Source organism: Mercenaria mercenaria, chromosome 14 (assembly GCF_021730395.1).
Source record: "Mercenaria mercenaria strain notata chromosome 14, MADL_Memer_1, whole genome shotgun sequence".
NCBI classification, from domain to species: domain Eukaryota; kingdom Metazoa; phylum Mollusca; class Bivalvia; order Venerida; family Veneridae; genus Mercenaria; species Mercenaria mercenaria.
This window is the reverse complement of record NC_069374.1, coordinates 45,366,310-45,386,005: the sequence shown is the minus strand read 5'-3', so window position 1 is coordinate 45,386,005 and position 19,696 is coordinate 45,366,310. Positions and strand designations below refer to the sequence as shown.

At 35.6% G+C, this 19,696-nt stretch overlaps 2 protein-coding genes across 6 annotated transcripts in view; both read right to left on the bottom strand.

Annotated features, from left to right (window-relative positions):
* Positions 1-823: 823 nt before the first annotated feature.
* Positions 824-17,876, bottom strand: LOC123538925 (uncharacterized). The gene is made up of 3 exons (XM_053522610.1): positions 15,833-17,876; positions 7,970-8,173; positions 824-1,670 (listed from the first exon to the last, which is right to left on the bottom strand). Exon 1 carries the CDS (start codon positions 17,874-17,876, stop codon positions 16,071-16,073), a length of 1,806 nt encoding a protein of 601 aa, XP_053378585.1. The 3' UTR covers positions 824-1,670; positions 7,970-8,173; positions 15,833-16,070.
* The window catches only part of LOC123527475 (uncharacterized), a 577,437-nt gene continuing 575,522 nt past the window's right edge, over positions 17,782-19,696 (bottom strand). For all 5 annotated transcript variants that reach the window (XM_053523375.1, XM_053523376.1, XM_053523373.1 and 2 more), the window contains one exon: positions 17,782-18,725. In XM_053523375.1, coding sequence (XP_053379350.1) covers positions 18,133-18,725 — 593 coding nt within the window. In that variant the 3' untranslated portion in view covers positions 17,782-18,132. The remainder of the gene's footprint in view (positions 18,726-19,696) is intronic.

Genomic DNA, 19,696 nt, shown 5'->3' with positions numbered 1-19,696 from the left:
AAGATCAATAGCTGGCTTGATGGCACAGTAGACTGAGTGGATATACATAATTTTAATACGTAGTGATAGGTTTTAATGGTTCAAACCTTGCATTCGTCATTTTCTTTATTTTGTATTTAATTTATATTATATATAACTTTGTGTAAGTTTGTTTTTCTTTGGCTTCTAATTTATTTACGAAAGCCTAAAAACATTAGATCATATTAAAGGTGAAGCATATTTAAACATGATTACATGTTTATGTGTTAACAGTGACCTATATAAATTAGTGAACAAGTTAGTACTAGATTAACAAACTTGTCCTGTCTTCATTGAATCGTATTGAAAAAAAAAATTATTACTTTTTATACGGGTTCGGGAATCAAACTCCCAACGATAAAGTATAAGACGAATACCAACACCGCTCGGTCAACGAGGAATTTACTATTTGCAGCATAAACATTGTGTATTGAATTAAATTTTAGCTATTGTTTTGTTTGTTCACGTTTCAAAGTGCCTTATTACTGTGCGATACCTTAGACATCCACAAACATGCTATATACATGTATAGGCAATCTACTTGTATTTAAATCAAACAATATTTATTTATGTACAAAAAAAATGTGTGAAAAGTATTTAAATCGCAATAAAGAAATAAAAAGCTAAAAACCTAACTGATAAATACCAGGTGGAAGGACAAAAACATATTTATACACTTCTGACAGCACAATTTCTTATCAAAACCTCAGTTGTGCCATGAATCAAAACAAGATCATAATACAACAAAAGTGTATTCCCTGACTATTATAATGAAGTATAATGAAACAATAAAAGGCATAACAAATAGACAGTATACCAGTTTATCAAAGGATACTTGTCTGTGTATGTACAAAATAAAATATGTAAATGATATTCTATGTACAGTATATACTAAACCTGACTTCTCTGGGTACTATTAGTCCTGGTCGTGAACACAATTTAGGCAGTATATAAATTGACGAAGCGGCGGAAAAAACTACTTTTTTACACCTAGATCATTTCGTCTAAATTTGATAATGTCAGTATAAGACCTCTGGAGTTTTAACAGTTGACACATGACGTCGGATACAGGTTGTTTGTGATAATAAGCTCGCACTGTGCACTTGGTTCTGACGTGAGCTTAAATATGCCTCACATGTTAACATTGTCTTAAAAAATCTGACTGCTTCCACCCTTGGCTCAAATTTAAAATCATAAAAATTTCTTTTTGGATGTCACTAATCACTACAGGCGATTTTACATGTACTGGTTTTTAAATCTCAAGTTCTTAAATATTATAGAGTTTCTCTGCAAGTCTATCACTTTTGAATAAGATTATTATGGTTGTACTGAAAAGCCTTCTTTTGAACATTACACAGTATGGCAATGGAGCTGGTCTCCAAGCTCAGTTATTTCTCAGTGAAGTTGGGATCCAGTTTGTGGTAACAGCTGATTGCCTAGATAGGTTAGTACATTCATAAAGGTGTGATACAGTACTAAAGTCAAAATGAACCAACTGTCTGTATAAACTGAATTACTGTTAAGTTGAACAGAGATCCATGTACTAATTTACAATCGCTGCCGCCTGGGACAGTTTCAGTAGAAAAGGGATCATTGTAGTAAACCTTGCTCTTTAGTACAGCAGAATCTCGGTACTAATCGCAACCTGTGGTCTGAAAAGAAAACATCAAAAAATTTCGTAAGTATATAACATTTGTAGTTTAACCCTTAGACTGCTAAATTTCTAAAATGGACTGGTCCATCATTCAATATGGGCAATACCATTTATTATTTGAAGGGATGTTCACTGAAAATTTACTGACTGAATAGCGAACAGTGCAGACCATGATCAGCCTGCACGGATGTGCAGGATGATTTTGGTCTGCACTGGTCGCAAAGGCAGAATCACTCGCCGCCAGCAGGCTAAAGGTTAAGTACTGGTTTCCCAGTTGTTTCCGGACCCAAGTATTTTTCCGGACCGTTTACATTTCGTGCTGTATAGACTTAACGAAGTGCAATATGTTAACCCAGTGTTTTAAACAACAATCACTGTCGTTTAAACCATTTTTTCATAACACTGTACTGGTTTAAATGGCAGTGAAGGTTGTTAAACACTGGGTTAACATACTGCACTTTTTAAAAAACACTCTTTTGATTGTATGCTGTTTGAAAACGAACAGCGCTTGGAGTATTAACACTTTAACGACAAACGTAAACTCTCTTCATGCAAAATTGTTACTTAAAGCATACAAAGAAAGCATCTGCAAAACTGGCAACAGGTAACAGTGAAAATATCGACTTTTAACAAGCAAATTCGATGAATTGGTATCTCCCGCCGAAAGGGCTTGAAGTGAGGAATGGCAAAAAAATATTTCTGGCAAAAAGTTGAGGATGTTACTAAGAAGCAAATAATTTCATTAGTCGAAATCATTTTAACAGAAAATGAATGGTGTGTTTTGTGGGGCAGCGGTTTGGGCAGTGGTGGAGACCGGGTTAGGGTACAAAATTTCACCTGTTGATTATAAATACTGATGGAAAATTAAAAATGAAAAAAAAAAAACTGGGTGGGGAATGGTGACGCATGATCGGGTGGTGTGCAAGACCGAGAGGAGAGTGAGGTGGGGGAATGGTACGATTCTGCATGCTAATAAAATGAGAAACAATATAATAAAAAGGATTTTTTTGGGGGAGTGGGGGGGGGGGGGGGGGGAGAGGGGGGGGGTGTGTGACAAAAGCAAGGTGGTGACCAGGTGTGGGTACAAAACTTCACATGTTTATACTAAATGTTCATGGAAAAGAATGGAAAAAGTTCAATGAAATTCCACCAATGGGTTGGTTTGTTATGTACAAATCTGTAGATTTTTAAACAATTAAAGGGCAATAACTCTAAGGAAAACTGACCAATTGGATAAAAAAATGACTGGCATCATCAAAGTATGTTGGTTCATATTTATTTCTAGTTTCATGAAATTCTACCAGCTTGTTACTGAGAAATGGCTGCAGATGTAGATTTTTCATTAAATCAAGAGCAATAACTCTAAGGGAAATAGACCAATCTGATAAAAAATTTGACGGGCATGAAATTCTACCTGATAGTTACTGAGAAATGGCAGCGGATGGACATTTTTCATTAAATCAAGGGCAATAACTCTAAGGGAAACTGACCAATCCGAAACAAACCTTGACGGGCATCATCGCAGTATGTTGGTTCATGTTTATTTCAAGTTTCATGAAATTCTACATGTTAGTTGCTGAGAAATGGCAATGGACAGACGGACAACGCCATTTCAATACCCCCCTCCCGATTTCATCGGCGGGGGATAACAATTATTTTTCCTATCAAATAGTAACAGATTGAGTATATACTTATACATATTATATCATTACACAAAATCTTTCCAATTATTGTCAAAGAATGTACTTCTTATTAATTATATTAATACACGAAATGATATGTGATAATCTGAAATTTGTGTCTCTTATTTGAAAGTAATAATTATACATTTTATAGGTCTTAAAATTGTAAAGCAGAATTTTCTACTATGTTTATAAATATTTACCTTAGACAAATACTGAGCAAAAAAGTGTTCATCAGGAAATTAATATATTTTATCTTCATAACAAAACACTCCTCTGATATGATTGGGCAGATATTGTCCAAACCTTACAGAAGAGATCAGTACCAAATCTTATGCATATTATCGGCATGTTCAGGTTCAGTGATTTATAGCAGAGTAATGGCTTTATTTGGTAAATTTTATGATACTTTTGAAATTTCACAAAGTACATCACTGGGCAAATTTTGTTAAAACCTTACATGAGTTATCATTACACACCAGGGATATAAATTAGCAGGGGCCCAGTAGCCCATGGCCCCTGGATTTTGGGCTGGGCCCCTAAATTGTGGCAGAAAATGCCCATATACCTAATGTTAAACATTTATTTTTGACAGTCTGGGCCCCTAAATAGAAAAAGCTAGTTTATATCCCTGCACACTAATTAACTTGTAAGGTTTGGTGAAATTCAGCCTAACTGTATACAACAAGAGTGTGTAAACACTAAATCAACGACCAGTATCTGCAGAAAATCAATAAAGGAAAGGCAGACATGTCGTAGACATCTATATCCAGCCACTTATAATTCAGGTAAGATTTAGTGGAAACCTGCCGAATGGTGTACTTTGAGAAATTACAAAAGTATCATAAAATTTGACAAATAAAAAGCCATTACTCTATTGAAAATCACTGAGCCTGAACATGCCGATAATGTGCATAAAATTTTGACAATATCCACCCAATCATATCAGAGGAGTGTCAAAACATCATAAGATTTGACAAATCAAGAGTCATAAATCTGCTGAAAAACAGGGAAGCAGTATGCATGTCAAGCAGGCTTGGCAATGATCAAATTTGTAAAGTTTTGTGTAATATTTCTCCAGGTTGTATAGCAGCAGATGCCCAGACAAGCTAAATTATAATAAATCAAAGACAATAACTCCAAAGAAAACAAGAGCTCCGCCAAGCGGGGCAATATACGCCCGAAGGATTACATCATAGGATGGGAGCAAAATTTAAAGAACTTGACTGTTGTAGCCCAAAGGAGTGGAATAACAAGAGAGCCATGATGGCCCTATATCGCTCACCTGAGTACCACTTGCTTTAACCAAAAACAAAAAGAAAAAATTCTTACAAGGTACAGATATGTCAAAATACACCTAAAAATTGGAGGTACCATCCATGTTGTACCACAGAAAAGTGGTCTCAGTTTTTCCCTGCGGCCAATAATAAAAAAGTTACTAAATAAGCTATTTATAGTAACATAAAAGGGAAGTAATAAAAAAATATTGTAAGCGAACAAAAGAAGGATCTGCCAAATAAAAACAAGAGCACTGCAATGCAACGCAAATGCAGAGCAATATTCACATAAAACAAAGTCATATGACCTTTGACACCTAAGTGTGACCTTGACATTGAATTTTGCCATCCGAAACAGGCGCTCTGCACATCCTTTCAATGAGTGAACATTTGTGCCAGGTTTCTCTGAATTCCATCAAGGGGTTCAAAAGTTACAGAGCGGAAGGGAAATTGCTAACCAACACACAGACAGACAGACGGACACAGAGTCGATAACATAATACGTCCTTGCGGTTGTATAAAACAGAATCGAGATCTTATGGTGATACAAGTTGTGTGCAACTTTGGTTAAAATCAAATCATAAATGAAGCTGCTATTGTGCAGACAAGGTCAAAATAGCCAGTTTTGGCCCTTTCAGGTGCCATAACTCTGGAACCCATTATGGGATCTGGCCGGTTCAAGAACGGAACCAAGATCTTTTGGAGACACAAGTTTTGTGAAAGGTTGATTAAATTCAAATCATAAATGAAGCTGCTATTGTGCAGACAATGTCAAAATAGCTTATTCCGGCCCTATCAGGGGCCATAACTCTGGAACCCATTATGGGATCTGGCCGGTTCAAAAAACGAACCAAGATCTTATCGTGACACAAGTTTTGTGCAAGTTTGGTTAAAATTAAATCATAAATAAAGCTGCTATTGTGCAGACAAGGTCAAAATAGCTAATTTTGGGCCTTTGAGGGGCCATAACTCTGGAACCCATCATGGAATCTGGCCAGTTCTAGAAAGAAACCAAGATCTTATGGCGATACAAGTTGTGTGCAAGTTTGGTAAAAATCAAATCATAAATAAAGCTGCTATTGTGCAGACAAGGTCAAAATAGCTAATTTTGGCCCTTTCAGGGGCCATAACTCTGGAACCCATAATGGGATCTGGCCAGTTCAAGAAAGGAACCGAGATCTTATGGTAATACCAGTTGTGTGCAAGTTTGGTTAAAATAAGATCATAAATGAAACCATTATCGTGCAGACAAGAAATTGTTGACAGACGGACGGACGGACGCATGGACTGACGACGGACGACAAACATAGGGTGATCACAAAAGCTCACCTTGTCACTATGTGACAGGTGAGCTAACAAAAGGAAAACTTCAAAAAACAAATATAAGTCCACAAAAAAATATTCAAAGTCCACAAAAAAAAATCCTTATCAGGTATAGGTATGTAAAAATACACCTAAAAATTAGAGGGCTGGTACCATCCATGTTGTACTACAGAAAAGTGGTCTCGGTTTTTCCCTACGGCCAATAATAAAAAAAGTTTCAAAATAAGCTATTCATAGTAACATAAAAGGGAAGTAATCAAAAAAAAAATTATTGTAAGTGAACAAAAAAGAGATCTGCCAAATAAAAACAAGAGTATGCAATGCAGAGCAATATACACAAAGCAAAGTCATATATGACCTTTGACCCTTAAGTGTGACCTTGACCTTGAAGCAAGTCATCCGGAACATGCGCTCTGCACATCGTCTCAGTGTGGTGAACATTTCTGCCAAGTTTCTTTGAAATCCTTTCAGCAGTTCAAGAGTTACAGAGCGGACTCGAAACAAACTGATATGACTTTTGACCCCTAATTGTGACCTTGACCTTGAAGCGAGTCGTCCGGAACATGCGCTCTGCATGTTGCTTTGGTGTGGTGAACATTTGTGTCAAGTTTCTTTGAAATCCTTCAAGGGGTTCAAGAGTTACAGAGTGGACACGAAACAAACTGATATGACCTTTGACTCCTAAGTGTGACCTTGACCTTGAAGCGAGACATCCAAAATATGCGTCTCCGTGTGGTGAACATGTGTGTCAAGTTTCCTTGAAATCTTTCAAGGGATTCAAGAGTTACAGAGCGGACACGAAGTTGCTAACGGACAGACGGACACAAGCATCATAACATAATACGTCCCTTCGGGCGTATAATAAGTGAACCAGAACATGCCACCTGTAACGTTTGGTGGAAATCCTCCCACTAATATGAGAAGTGGCCAAAATATATATTCTTGTGCATCAAGGGCCATAACTCCATCGAAAAAAACCCATAAAACTGGAAAATGCAGATGATATTCTGGCCTAACTATACTAAAGGAACCAGCGTGGGAGCCATCTGGTCTAGTCGCGTAATGGCTGCTAGGTATTTGATAACTAATTTTTCACTTGGCATGGCAACAGAGGTCTAAATTGAGGCTAGTTTCTATTTAAATGGATGTATTTATGACATTTTGGTAGGAAAAATGGGAGAGCAGGTTGTATTTGGTGAAGTCAAGCTCAATTTTAGTATGAGTAGTACTTCCGGGTCACAGCAGTGTGATTTTGATGTCAGTTTACAGTAAGCAAATGTGACCAGAGAAATCTCTCTTAGAAGATACATGACCCCTACTTTTCTCTTCATTTTGTATCAGTTTTATCGTAACTCTTTAAAATGAGGTTAGGATTTGTTCTCTGAAATAGGTCTAGCTATGTTTGGTAGCTTTTTGAAACAGGTCAGTTTTATATAGAATACATAGGGAAAACTATTTAGGCTATTGTGACCTTCTACATGTAACAAGGATTGGTAATGATCACACTGACAGTGAGATTTCATGTAAATCTACCAAGCAGTTTCAAACATATCGAGTGGACAAACATTCTGACAGACGGACGGACGGAATAAAAGATGGATGGATAGTATTAAGCAATGTCATTAATTATCAAAATACAAGATTCCTTACATAGATCACTGTTTCCAGTATAGTAAAACAAAATATGCTATATAAATGGCCTGTCTTATTACGCATGCTTAATTGGGTAATAAGTCAACATAGTAAAATAAAACTGTGAAAGATAATTTTTTAAGACACAAAACTTACAACACTAAGTCTTATTGAAAGTTTTGACAGTAAATAGTCAAAACTATTAGCCCTCGCACTTTCAGACCTTTGGCTACTGAGTAACTACTGACCTGCCACCCATTCAATAAGGGTATTTATAATATTATCACGCGTCAACATTTCCTCAATCACTCATTGTTCCTCATTCAACCTTAGCACTTAGAATTTAAGTAATTATGCTATAAAATTTTATCTATAACCATTACCGTCTTTCCTGTGCACCATGAAGCCACAGCCAGAATCACACAACCCACATCTCCTGTGACGACTGTCCACACAACTGCTCTTCAAAAGAGTATAACGAGCATCATAGAGCTAATTAAAGTCGTCTCATCTGCTGTCATACGACTAAACAGTTCCTGTAACTCTGTCAGCATTGTCTCTTTTGATTGGTCAATTCCACAGCAATCCTGTGAATAAAGGTGAGCCTGGATATTGTGTAAAGTTAGATAACATGGACAAAGTAAGACTGGAAACTGTAACAATAAATATAATGGATAAAGTATAATGAAGCCTAGAAAAGGGCTAAAAATATACAAGATTGGGAATGGGTGATAGATAAAGTAGGTCTGAAAATTGGTAATAATAGGTAGCATGGATAAAGTAGGCCTAGAAATGGGTAATAATATTAATATTGGTAATAATAAAGAAACATGGATAAAGTAGGTCTGGAAATGAGTAATAACTGATAGCATGGATACATTAGCAACAACAGATAGCATGGATAAAGTAGCAACAACAGATAGCATGGAAATGTAGGTCTTAAAACAGGTAATAATAGATAGCATGGATAAATTAGCAACAACAGATAGCATAGATAAAGTAGCAACAACAGATTGCATGGTAATGTAGGTCTGGAAATGGGTAATAATCAATAGCATGGGTAAATTAGCAAGAACAGATAGCATGGTAATGTAAGTCTGGAAATTGGTAATAATAGATAGCATGAATAAAGTAGCAACAACAGATAGCATAGATAAAGTAGCAACAACAGATAGCATGGTAATGTAGGTCTGGAAATGGGTAATAATAGACAGCATGGATAAATTAGCAAGAACAGATAGCATGGTAATGTAAGTCTGGAAATGGGTTATAATCAACAGCATGGATAAATTAGCAAGAACAGATAGCATGGTAATATAGGTCTGGAAATTGGTAATAATAGATAGCATGGGTAAATTAGCAAGAACAGATAGCATGGTAATGTTGGTCTGGAAATTGGTAATAATAGATAGCATGGATAAAGAAGCAACAACAGAAAGCATGGTAATGTAGGTCTGGAAATGGGTAATAATAGATAGCATGGATAAAGTAGCAACAACAGAAAGCATGGTAATGTAGGTCTGGAAATTGGTAATAAAAGATAGCATGGATGAATTAGCAACATCAGACAGCATGGTAGTGTAAGTCTGGAAATGGGTAATAACAGATAGCATGGATAAAGTAGCAACAACAGATATCATGGTAATGTAGGTTTGGAAACGGGTAATAACAGATAGCATTGATAAATTAGTAACAACAGATGGCATGGATAAAGTAGCAACAACAGATAGCATGGTAATGTAGGTCAGGAAATGGGTAATAATAGACAGCATGGATAAATTAGCAACAACAGACAGCATGGTAATGTAAGTCTGGAAATGGGTATAATAACAGATAGCATGGATAAAGTAGCAACAACAGATATCATGGTAATGTAAGTATGGAAATGGGTAATAACAGATAGCATGGATAAATTAGCAACAACAGACAGCATGGTAATGTAAGTCTGGAAATGGGTAATATCAGATAGCATGGATAAAGTAGCAACAACAGATATCATGGTAATGTAGGTTTGGAAACGGGTAATAACAGATAGCATTGATAAATTAGCAACAACAGATGACATGGATAAAGTAGCAACAACAGATAGCATGGTAATGTAGGTCTGGAAATGGGTAATAATAGACAGCATGGATAAATTAGGCCTGGAAACAGGTAATAATAGATAGTATGGATAAAGTAGCAACAATAGATAGCATGGATTAAGTATGTCACTCTGGAAATGTGTAATAATAAGATAGTATCGATAAAGTAGCCTCGAAATAGAACAAAACAGATAGCATGGTAAAGTAGAAAAATAGAAAATAAATTTCAAATATATCTTTAATTATTCCTTTAAGTAACAGCTGTATGTACTTGTACACAAAACTTTAACCAGGATTTTCTAAGCCCAAAAAGGGCATAATTTGGCCAAAATGTAGGTCAAAGTTTTGGGACTTGATGCTATCAGTTAGTTTTATAACCCCGAAGACACATGTAAAATTTCAAGTCAATATCTGCATTAATTTGAGATAGTAACTTGCATGTAAAACTTTAACACAATTTGTCCAAAATAAATGTCAGAGTTATGGGAATTGACCCTGAGTGAAGTTGGTAATTGATCTAGAAAAATAAAGAGAAAAGTTTCAAATCTATATGCCTTTTAGTAATAGCTGTGTATATTTGCACGCAAAACTTTAACCTGGAGAGGGCATAATTTGGCAAATATGCAGGTCAGAGATGTGACGGTCACACATTAAACCGGAATCCACCTAAAAACCGGAATACAGCGGAATACACTTTACATAACCGGAATACACCTGTATTTTTTAAGTTAAAGGTATTTTTGAAGGGTTTTTGATATAATTCAATCATATATATCACAAATAATTAACATACGAAAGGAAAATAAAATACGTTTACGCAAAATGATTTTATACGAGAATGAAGTTCGGCGACCGCGCGGGAAATTTCCATAACCGAAATACACCCGTATTTTATTAATAAATGGTATTTTTGTAGGGTTTATTGCAGAAATCATTCGTGTATAATATAAATAATAAGTTTACAAAAGGAAAATAAAATACTTTAACACAAAACGATTTTATATGAGATTTGGATTTGGCGAGCTCACGGGAAGTTTCCATAAGATAAATGCACTCGTCCTTTTTTAAAAAATAAATAGTATTCTCTTAAATAAACACTTTTTATAATTTTTTGTAAGTTGTAGAACCATGTTCAATCAGATTAAATATGAATGAATATTTGAGAGAAGTTTATTAAAAGTTAATTCTGTATACGAGATTATAACTTTACGATCTTACGGAAATGTTTTACGCTTACGTCGCTATGACTAGATACCGGAATGTTGATTATTAAAATTTATTTAATTGTTTCTTCAAATAATAAGAAAACAATTTAAGACAAAAAATATCAATATTCGATTTTAAATGAATCATAAACAAAATACGGGTCCCGACATAAACCGCGCGGATTGGAAAGGGCTTAACATGATCGGAAAGGGCATGTCACATGTTTATTATTGAAACTTATTTAATTGTTTCTTCTTATTTCATTTAACAAATAAAAAAGAAAATAAACTATGAATGATAAAATAGCATTTTTTGATTTTTAAATGAATTATAGACAAAATACGAGTGGCATAAACCGCGCTGATCGGAAAGGACATAACAATGTTTTAATCTTTTATTTTTAACATGATCGGAAAGGGCATGTCACATGTTTATAATTGGAAATTACTTAATTGTTTCTTCATATTTCGCATTTCGTTTAACAATTAAAAAAGAAAATTAATTAAGAAAAAATATCAATATTCAATATTTAAATGAATTATACACAAAACACATGTCAGTGCATAAACCGCGCTGATCGGAAAGAACTGGCCGTATGTTTATTATTGGAACTAATTGAATTATTTCTTCATGTTTAATTTGATAATTTAAGAAGAAAATAAATTACAAAAAATCAGTTTTCAAAAGAATTATATTATGTTTAATATATAAATATAAAAACGTTTACTGCGCTTATTTCTAAAGCACAACTAAGATCCTATGAATATATGCAGCGTAACAAACACGTGCCTCTGATTAGTCCTGATAGAGTTTGATTGGATTATCACACCTATTGATTATATCAATTAATCAGTATATTTGTAAGCACACATATGCGACATGTGACAAATAATGTCTGACAAGGTAAGTGCAGTTAAATATGATAAGCTTTTGTTTAATTTCATACTTGTCGTTATAATTGCAAATTGAAAAATTGAAGAAAAACAGGTACATTCAGTATATTTTTTTATTTTTCATGTACTTTAACGTGTCAATACTAATTCAATGTTTTGCTAAAACAGCGATGTATTGTAGATTTAAACATTTTCATTCCTCCTTCCTTCTCTCCAGGATGCACTAAGTCTCGATCATAATGTCTCGGGTATCCTAGTCGTTTTCTTGTATCAACATAGTCTTCCTTTAAATACTTTTTCAGTGTTTCATTTACAGAATTCCTTATATTTTTTAAATCAGTTTTATTAATTCCAGTCCATTCCGGAAATTTAGGAAAAGTGTTTTTACGTCGTAACTTTATCAAAATTCAGAAATTACATCGTGAAAAACGTCAACAAAATTATTATTTGGATTGACTGGAATTTACCCGGGAATCGTAAAGATACAAAACATCATGCCGGTAACTTTCCATTCGACGAGCACGTGCGACCTATCGTAATATCTAATTTACATCGCTCGACGTTACTTTTGTTAATCAACACGTACAAAAAACACGCGTAGTGTATTCATTTTTTAATATTATCGCTTCAAGTTTTCAGCACCGCTTAAGAAGTAATACAGTTTGAATTCTGTAACGATTTTAATAAGATATCGACAGCAATGTAGGGAAAATTCTATAAAAACGGTCGAATTTTCACATAATTATTTGTAAAACTTCGAACAGCGCGATCTTAATTACTTATTTCTTTCTAAAAGTAAATAAATGGTATATACTATGGCCATAAAATTCAGACTTTTGAACAGAAAGTACAAAGAACAGAATAAAAAAATCTTAAATAATGAAAAAGCGGCAGCAATTTAAATAAATGAACGTAAATAGAAATGTGGTTTTAAATAAAGCAATACGATGTCGTTGCGGATTTAAATGCATCTTTGTACATGTATATTTTTGTAAATTAATTATTTATTTTAGATATAATTGATTTCTATCATAAACCCTAAAAATACGATTTATTTAAAAAATACGGGTGTACATTAGAGAATTTTAGGGCATGGAAATTCATTTACGAATACGCAAATTTCCAGTGCCGTCGCCGATTTTCAATCATATACAAAACGTAATGCGCAAAAGTATTTTAATTTCATTTTGAAAATTAATTATTTATGATATATATTTTTGAATTCAGTCATAAACCACTTCAAAAATAGCATTTGTTGAAGAAATACGGTTGTATTTCGGTTATGGTAATTTCCCGCGCGGTCGCCGAATTTCAATCTCTTATAAAATCGTTTTGCGTGAACGTATTGTATTTTCCTTTGGTATGTTGATTATTTATGATACATATGATTGAATTATATCAGAGAACCTTCAAAAATACCTTTAATTAAAAAATACAGGTGTATTCCGGTTATAGAAAGTGTATTCCGGTGTATTCCGGTTTTTAGGTGGATTCCGGTTTAATGTGTGACCCAGATGTGAGACTTGATGCTATCTACTCATTTTATAACCCAAAAGACACATATGAAGTTTCAATTCAATATCTGCATTAGTTTTGGTGATAGTAACTTGCATCATCAGTTCACTTTTAACGTGGATTTTCTTTGTCCAGAAAGGGTATTATTTGCTCAAAATAAATGTCAGAGTTCTGGAACTTGACCCAGTGAGGTGGGTAATTGACCCCTAGAAAAAGAAAAATAAGTTTCAAAGCTATATTTCAATTGATAGCTGTATGTTCTTGCATGTAAAACTTTAACCAAGGTGTGATGCCGGCGCCGACGCCAGGGTGAGTAGAATAGCTGGACTATTCTTCAAACAGTCGAGCTAAAAATGATAGGGCTGGGGCCGGAGGGCGGAGCCAGAAGGATTGCATTTTATTTTATTGCAGTCTGCATCAACACCTGCCTTTATTCCAAGTTTCAAGTAGGGCCTCCGTGACCGTGTGGTTAATGCCGTTGACTTCCAATCACTTGCCCCTCATCGATGTGGGTTCGAGCCTCACTCGATGCGTTGAATTCCTCATGTGAGGAAGCCATCTAGCTGGCTTACGGAAGGCCGGTGGTTCTACCCAGGTGCCTGCTCGGGTGAAATAATGCACGGAGGGGCACCTGGGGTCTTCCTCCACCATTAAAGCTGGAAAGTCACCATATGACCTATCATCTGTCGGTTCAACGTTAAATCCAACAAAAAAAGGAAAACTAGAAGTGTATCCACGGGACACAAATGCCCCTGCTACATGACAAAGGACACAGATCATCTAACTCATTTCTCTTCGTAATAACTGTAGGTAAAATATTTTCGGAGCTACGTGTGACAAAACATTAAAATGACAATTTTTTCCTAGGTCAGGGGCCATAACTCCTACAATACTGACTGAATCTGTACACAAAACCCCAGGTGCACAACTGCACATGCTGACCAACATTCCTGTAAACTTTGGTGACCCTAGGTCAAATACTTTTGGAGCTTGTAACGCATGGCACAACATTAAAATGACCAATTTTTAAGGATAACATGGTGTAATAGCCATATTTCATATCTTGTAACTGGATGGTAATATTTAAATGAAATTTAGTCACTTTAAAGACATATAAAATTAAAAATGTTTCACCGAGAGATTTTTCGAATTTTATCATTTTTTGGGGGAGATAATCGGTATTGAAGTTAACATTGATGCCTATGGGAAACATATAATTTCTTTGATTATGAGAATCTGAGCTTGAGTTTCGAGAAACTTTTGGGGTAGAAAGCTGCATTTTATGATTATGATACAAATATCAAAAAGAAATCTGTCACAATATGATTTGTCAATATGCACCTTTTTTCTATCGTTTGACATTTTCAAAGCTTACATTTACAAGTTGAGTTGTATGTACGCTTTTGGTGAAATTGAGGCCTATTACGGGTAGTCATCCTTAACAAAATCAGGGGCTGTAACTCTTACACGACTGAATGATTTCGGACGCGAAACCTCAGGTGCACAACTGCACATGCTGACCAACATTCCTGTAAGCTTTGGTGACTCTAGGTCAAATACTTTTGGAGCTATACCTGACACAACATTAAAATGATCAATTTCAACTAAGTCAGGGGCCATAACTCCTACACGACTGAATGAATCTGGACGGAAAACCCCAGGTGCACAACTAAACATGCTGACCAACATTCCTGTAAACATTGGTGACTCTAGGTCAAATACTTTTGGAGCTACGCGCGACACAACATTAAAATGTCCAATTTTCAACAAAGTCAGGGGCTGTAACTCCTACATGACTCAAAGAATCTGGATGCGAAACCCCAGATGCACAACTACACATGGTGACCAACATTCCTGTAAAGGTTGGTGACTCTACGTTAAATACTTTTGGAGCTAGGCGCGACACAACACTAAAATGACCAATTTTTACAAAGTCAGGGGCCATAACTCCTACAGGACTGAATGAATCCGGATGCGAAACCCCAAGTGCACAACTACACATACTGACCAACATTCCTGTAAAGTTTTGTGACTACAGTACATCAAATACTTTTGGAGCTAGACGTGACACAACATTCTCCGAAGGATGGACAGACGGAGGACAGACGGACGGACGAACAAGGTCAAATCTATATGCCCCCACCCTCCACCTAAGGTGGGGGCATAAAAATGTTTTAAGTAAATACCTTGATTTAACAGTTATAAATAAATGCTCTATATTAAGGTTTGAAGTCAATACCTCAAATGGCTAAAAAGTTTTGCTTCTGACACTAATCATGACGGACGGGCGGACGGATGGAAAAACGCACACGTCATTAGTCAATCAATATATATAGACTTTGATTACATACTGACAGGTGTTGGGTCTTTTTTATGTACTGTATAGACTTGTGGTGGCTTACGGATTAGAATTATGAAACCTCTTTCACTAACTTTCATGGCCAAAATCCAAATAAACAATAAAACAAAACGTGTTTCAATTCTGTAAAACTTTATCAAAAATAGTAAATTTATTATTTACTTTGATAAAACAAATAAAATAACTTACTTGTGTTATAAATCCATGCAGATATGAGAACGCCCATCCTCTTCATGATCTATGCACAACTATTTTAACTCCTTTTCCTAGAATTGATTTTCGTGTCTATTTCACTCGCAAGCACGGCTATTTTTAACTCTGTACATACATGTCATGTCATGTCAATGTGTTATGTTTTATGTTACATATATTCAATGAGTAATGTTTATAAAATATTTAAACTATCAGTTCAAGTTCCCTGGTTAACTTAATGTACTCGACTTCCAGCTTCAGTTGTTTGAAACAAAAACACGTACTTGTACATGCCGTACTGAGTGATTCCATCAAACGTGACCACGAAATTCTCCGATGTTTTTATATATTTTTTAACGTCTGCAAATTCTGTTTCCGGTGTTATATTACAAGCTAGCATTTCTACTGTCACTGAGTGTAGAAGTTTCTCTACTACCTTAACTAGATTACGTAATGATGAACCAGACATTGTTACCTTAGACAAGAAAACAAGCTGTAGATTCACCATTTCCGGTGAAAGGGACAGTGACCTTTCACCTACGTTGATATCCACCAACCAAACTTCTTTCACTGGAACTAACAATGGTAATGTCTGCAACAATGTTTCAATGTCACCGGAAGATTTTAGAGCATTACACCTAAATGTGTGTAGTTTACTGGCTGCTGGCAGCTCTCTCAGCAATAACGTGAACAGACCGAGTTTAGATAAATATCCAACAGCACATTCCTCTAACGACGATACATTCACTTTTAATTGTGACACAGGTATATCGCTCAATCCTAACGTCCTTAGATCTGAATGCTGGGAAAAGTCCAAATTCATTTCTCCGCAGGAAATATCGTGTGTGACACAGTGTAATCTGTACAATCTAATCTCCGCCATTGATTTTCTGTTTATAATATAATTCACAAACTCCTTCAGCACATCGTGCTCCATCTTGAAAGAATTGATATAAATTGCTCGTAACTGAGAAATATTCTGAAATGTTTTAGACAGTTCACTGGAACAAGAACTACGTTTGACTATAAAGTATTTACCTTGCCATGTACTTGATACAACAGTTACACATTCCAACGACTTGTTTGTCAACAACCGAATAATTTCCGCTTCCTTAGTACATTCTCCTCGGTAGTATATTTTCTTGACACTGTGCAGGTCATCAAGTTCACACTGATCGATAAGTTCACGTAAACAACGAATGCCTTCTATTTTGATACTTAATGACATAATATTACTTTTATTGTGTATCACCAGCTGTTTTAAATTCAAGAAGTGATTTTCTTGTTGACATTCTTTATCGATGATAAAATCCTGGAAACAAAGAGAAGTGTTGTCCGTGTTTTCTTTCAAACAAGAAATGTACATGTTTTGTATGTCTTTCAGAGGATTAACGTACCTGGAATCGTAGTATGTCATTGATCTGTATGTTCTCGTTATTTGATCTTCACTGATTACAGACATTAATTCGCGTGATATCGAAGACATGATTTCTGCATTCATTCCACTGATAAAAATAAACACTGTCGACATATCAAGAATATTTTGTACACTCTTGAATCTATGTAACACAAATTTTTCGACATCAATTTCACTTTGGCAGCAAATGTACAGTGCACAGAAATATTCCTGTACTGTTTTGTGGGAAAACGAAACTTTATAACTTTCACTGGTTAATTTCACTTCCTTACTTTTTGTTAATATTCCTGAGAGAAGACATAGATCTAACTTCAAATCGTCTTTGTTTAAAAACCTTTCAGTGACTGACTGACTAAATACTAGCGTGCTTTCACGTTGTTTACTGAATAATGTTTCAAATGCCAATTGTCCTAAAGCTTTTAGAAGCGCGTAATATTTCTTACAATGTACGTGTTTACTCCAGAATTGTGGGATATCACTCTGGGATGATTCGCTCGTTATTTCTAGTCCTAGGTGTAATTTTCTAACTGTTCTTGAGAGCAGGAGTTCAATAATGTTTGTATATAGTTCACTCTTTGACTTTCCTAGAGGAAGATCGTCACACCATAAACAAATGAGATACATCAAAAGGAGGGGAACGGATTCCAGATTCTCAAGTTTCTTCTCGTTTATTTCTGTACTAAAGGCTTTTGCCAAGCGTTTTGCATCAGAAACATTTAGCTTTTTTATTTTTGAAATTGCCCTTTCCTTCAACACTTGTGCTGACTGCGAGGTTAGTTTTACTAACTCTACTTTCTTATCTATTTGACTGGTTTTAAGGTTAATGACACTTAATTTCCAAGGTCTCGTCGTTGTCAGGATTGTGCACTTTTCATGTGCATTACGATGAGGGATTGTTTTTGGTAGGTACTTTTACACATTTTTCTCCAGGATGGGTCCACTCGTCGAGTGCATCTAAGATTACTAAACATCTTTCACGATGTAGGATCTCCTGTAGGGAACTTACTGTCATAGTGCATGAGAGAGATAAATTTTGCACAATTTGATTTACTATCAAATTATCAATACTGCAACCCTCAGAAGAATCCCGTAAAAACACCAGAAATAAAAAGTCGAATTCGCGCATTACATCTATTGCATCTTCTGGGAAATATTTTTCAAATTCCTTTTCTGGACGATGAGCCTGGCACCACGTTACAGCAAGGTATTTCGAAAATGCAGTTTTCCCCAAACCGGCTTCAGCAATTAAATATATTTCACGACTCCATTTGTTTCCCGACTTGAACATGTCGGACAATTTGACTGGAGTTTTGATCTCTCTCCCTTCCGGAAACAAGTTCTGCACTTCAATGGAATTCATTTGTGGCAAAACGTAAAAATCTACCAGGGGAGTGTCGTGCTCTTCAAACAGCGGTGAAAGTGGTATAGAACTGTGCGTGTCTTTGTAGAATGTTACCAAATCGTCTCTCAGGTCTGAAATATAAAGAAGAAAATGTCAAATACTGTATTGCAATCCTTAGAGGAAGTTGCATTTCATTAAAATTACAATTTTGCACAGTAGATCGTTCTCCTATTTACGGTAATAGTTTAATACTCATGCGCGGATCCAGAGTGGGGGAGCGGGGGTCCGGACACCCTCTGGGAAATCCTTAAAAAAGGAAAGAAGGGAAGAAGGAAAGAAAATGTGTTTTTTGAAAAAGGCAATATCAGGACCAAATTCAAAGTATATACGGCTGCTGCTTGTTACGACCCCGACATAATTCATATTTATATTACTTATCTAAAACAAACTAGGAATTCCCAAAATTTAACTGTTAGCACATAAAACTGTGAAAATAAGGGGTATATTGTATATAAAATTGCAGTAGAAAGGTGTTCTTAAATGCTCCTTAAACGCCCCAGAATGCAGATAATGAAGCGCTAAACTTCAAAATGTTTCCGAGCGGAGGGTGGTGGATGAGATGGGACCCCCTCCGAGAAAATAAGCTGGATCCGCGCATGATACTATTGCGGACAGGTAAAATGAATACCAGTGCTACTATCACTACTTATACAACTACCACTGCTACCGCTATTACTACTACCAGTGTTATTGTTACCACTTCATCTGTACCTGTTGCCACTACCGCTGTAACTGTTACCGCAACGACTGTTACTGTAACTGCTACCACTGTTAATCTCACCATTACCACTGTTTTGTTACCACTTCATTTGTTAAGTACTGATGAAGCTGCCGCTGCCGCTATAACTGTAAACAATAACACTATTACTACTACCACTGTTACCACTTCACTGTTACAACTACCACTGTTATTGTTACCACAACCACTGCCACTGTTGCCACAATCATTGATACTTTTACCATTACTGTTACTGAAAACTGTAACCACTACCACTGTTACTGTCACCACTGCCACTGTTATTTTTATCATAACCACCGTTAC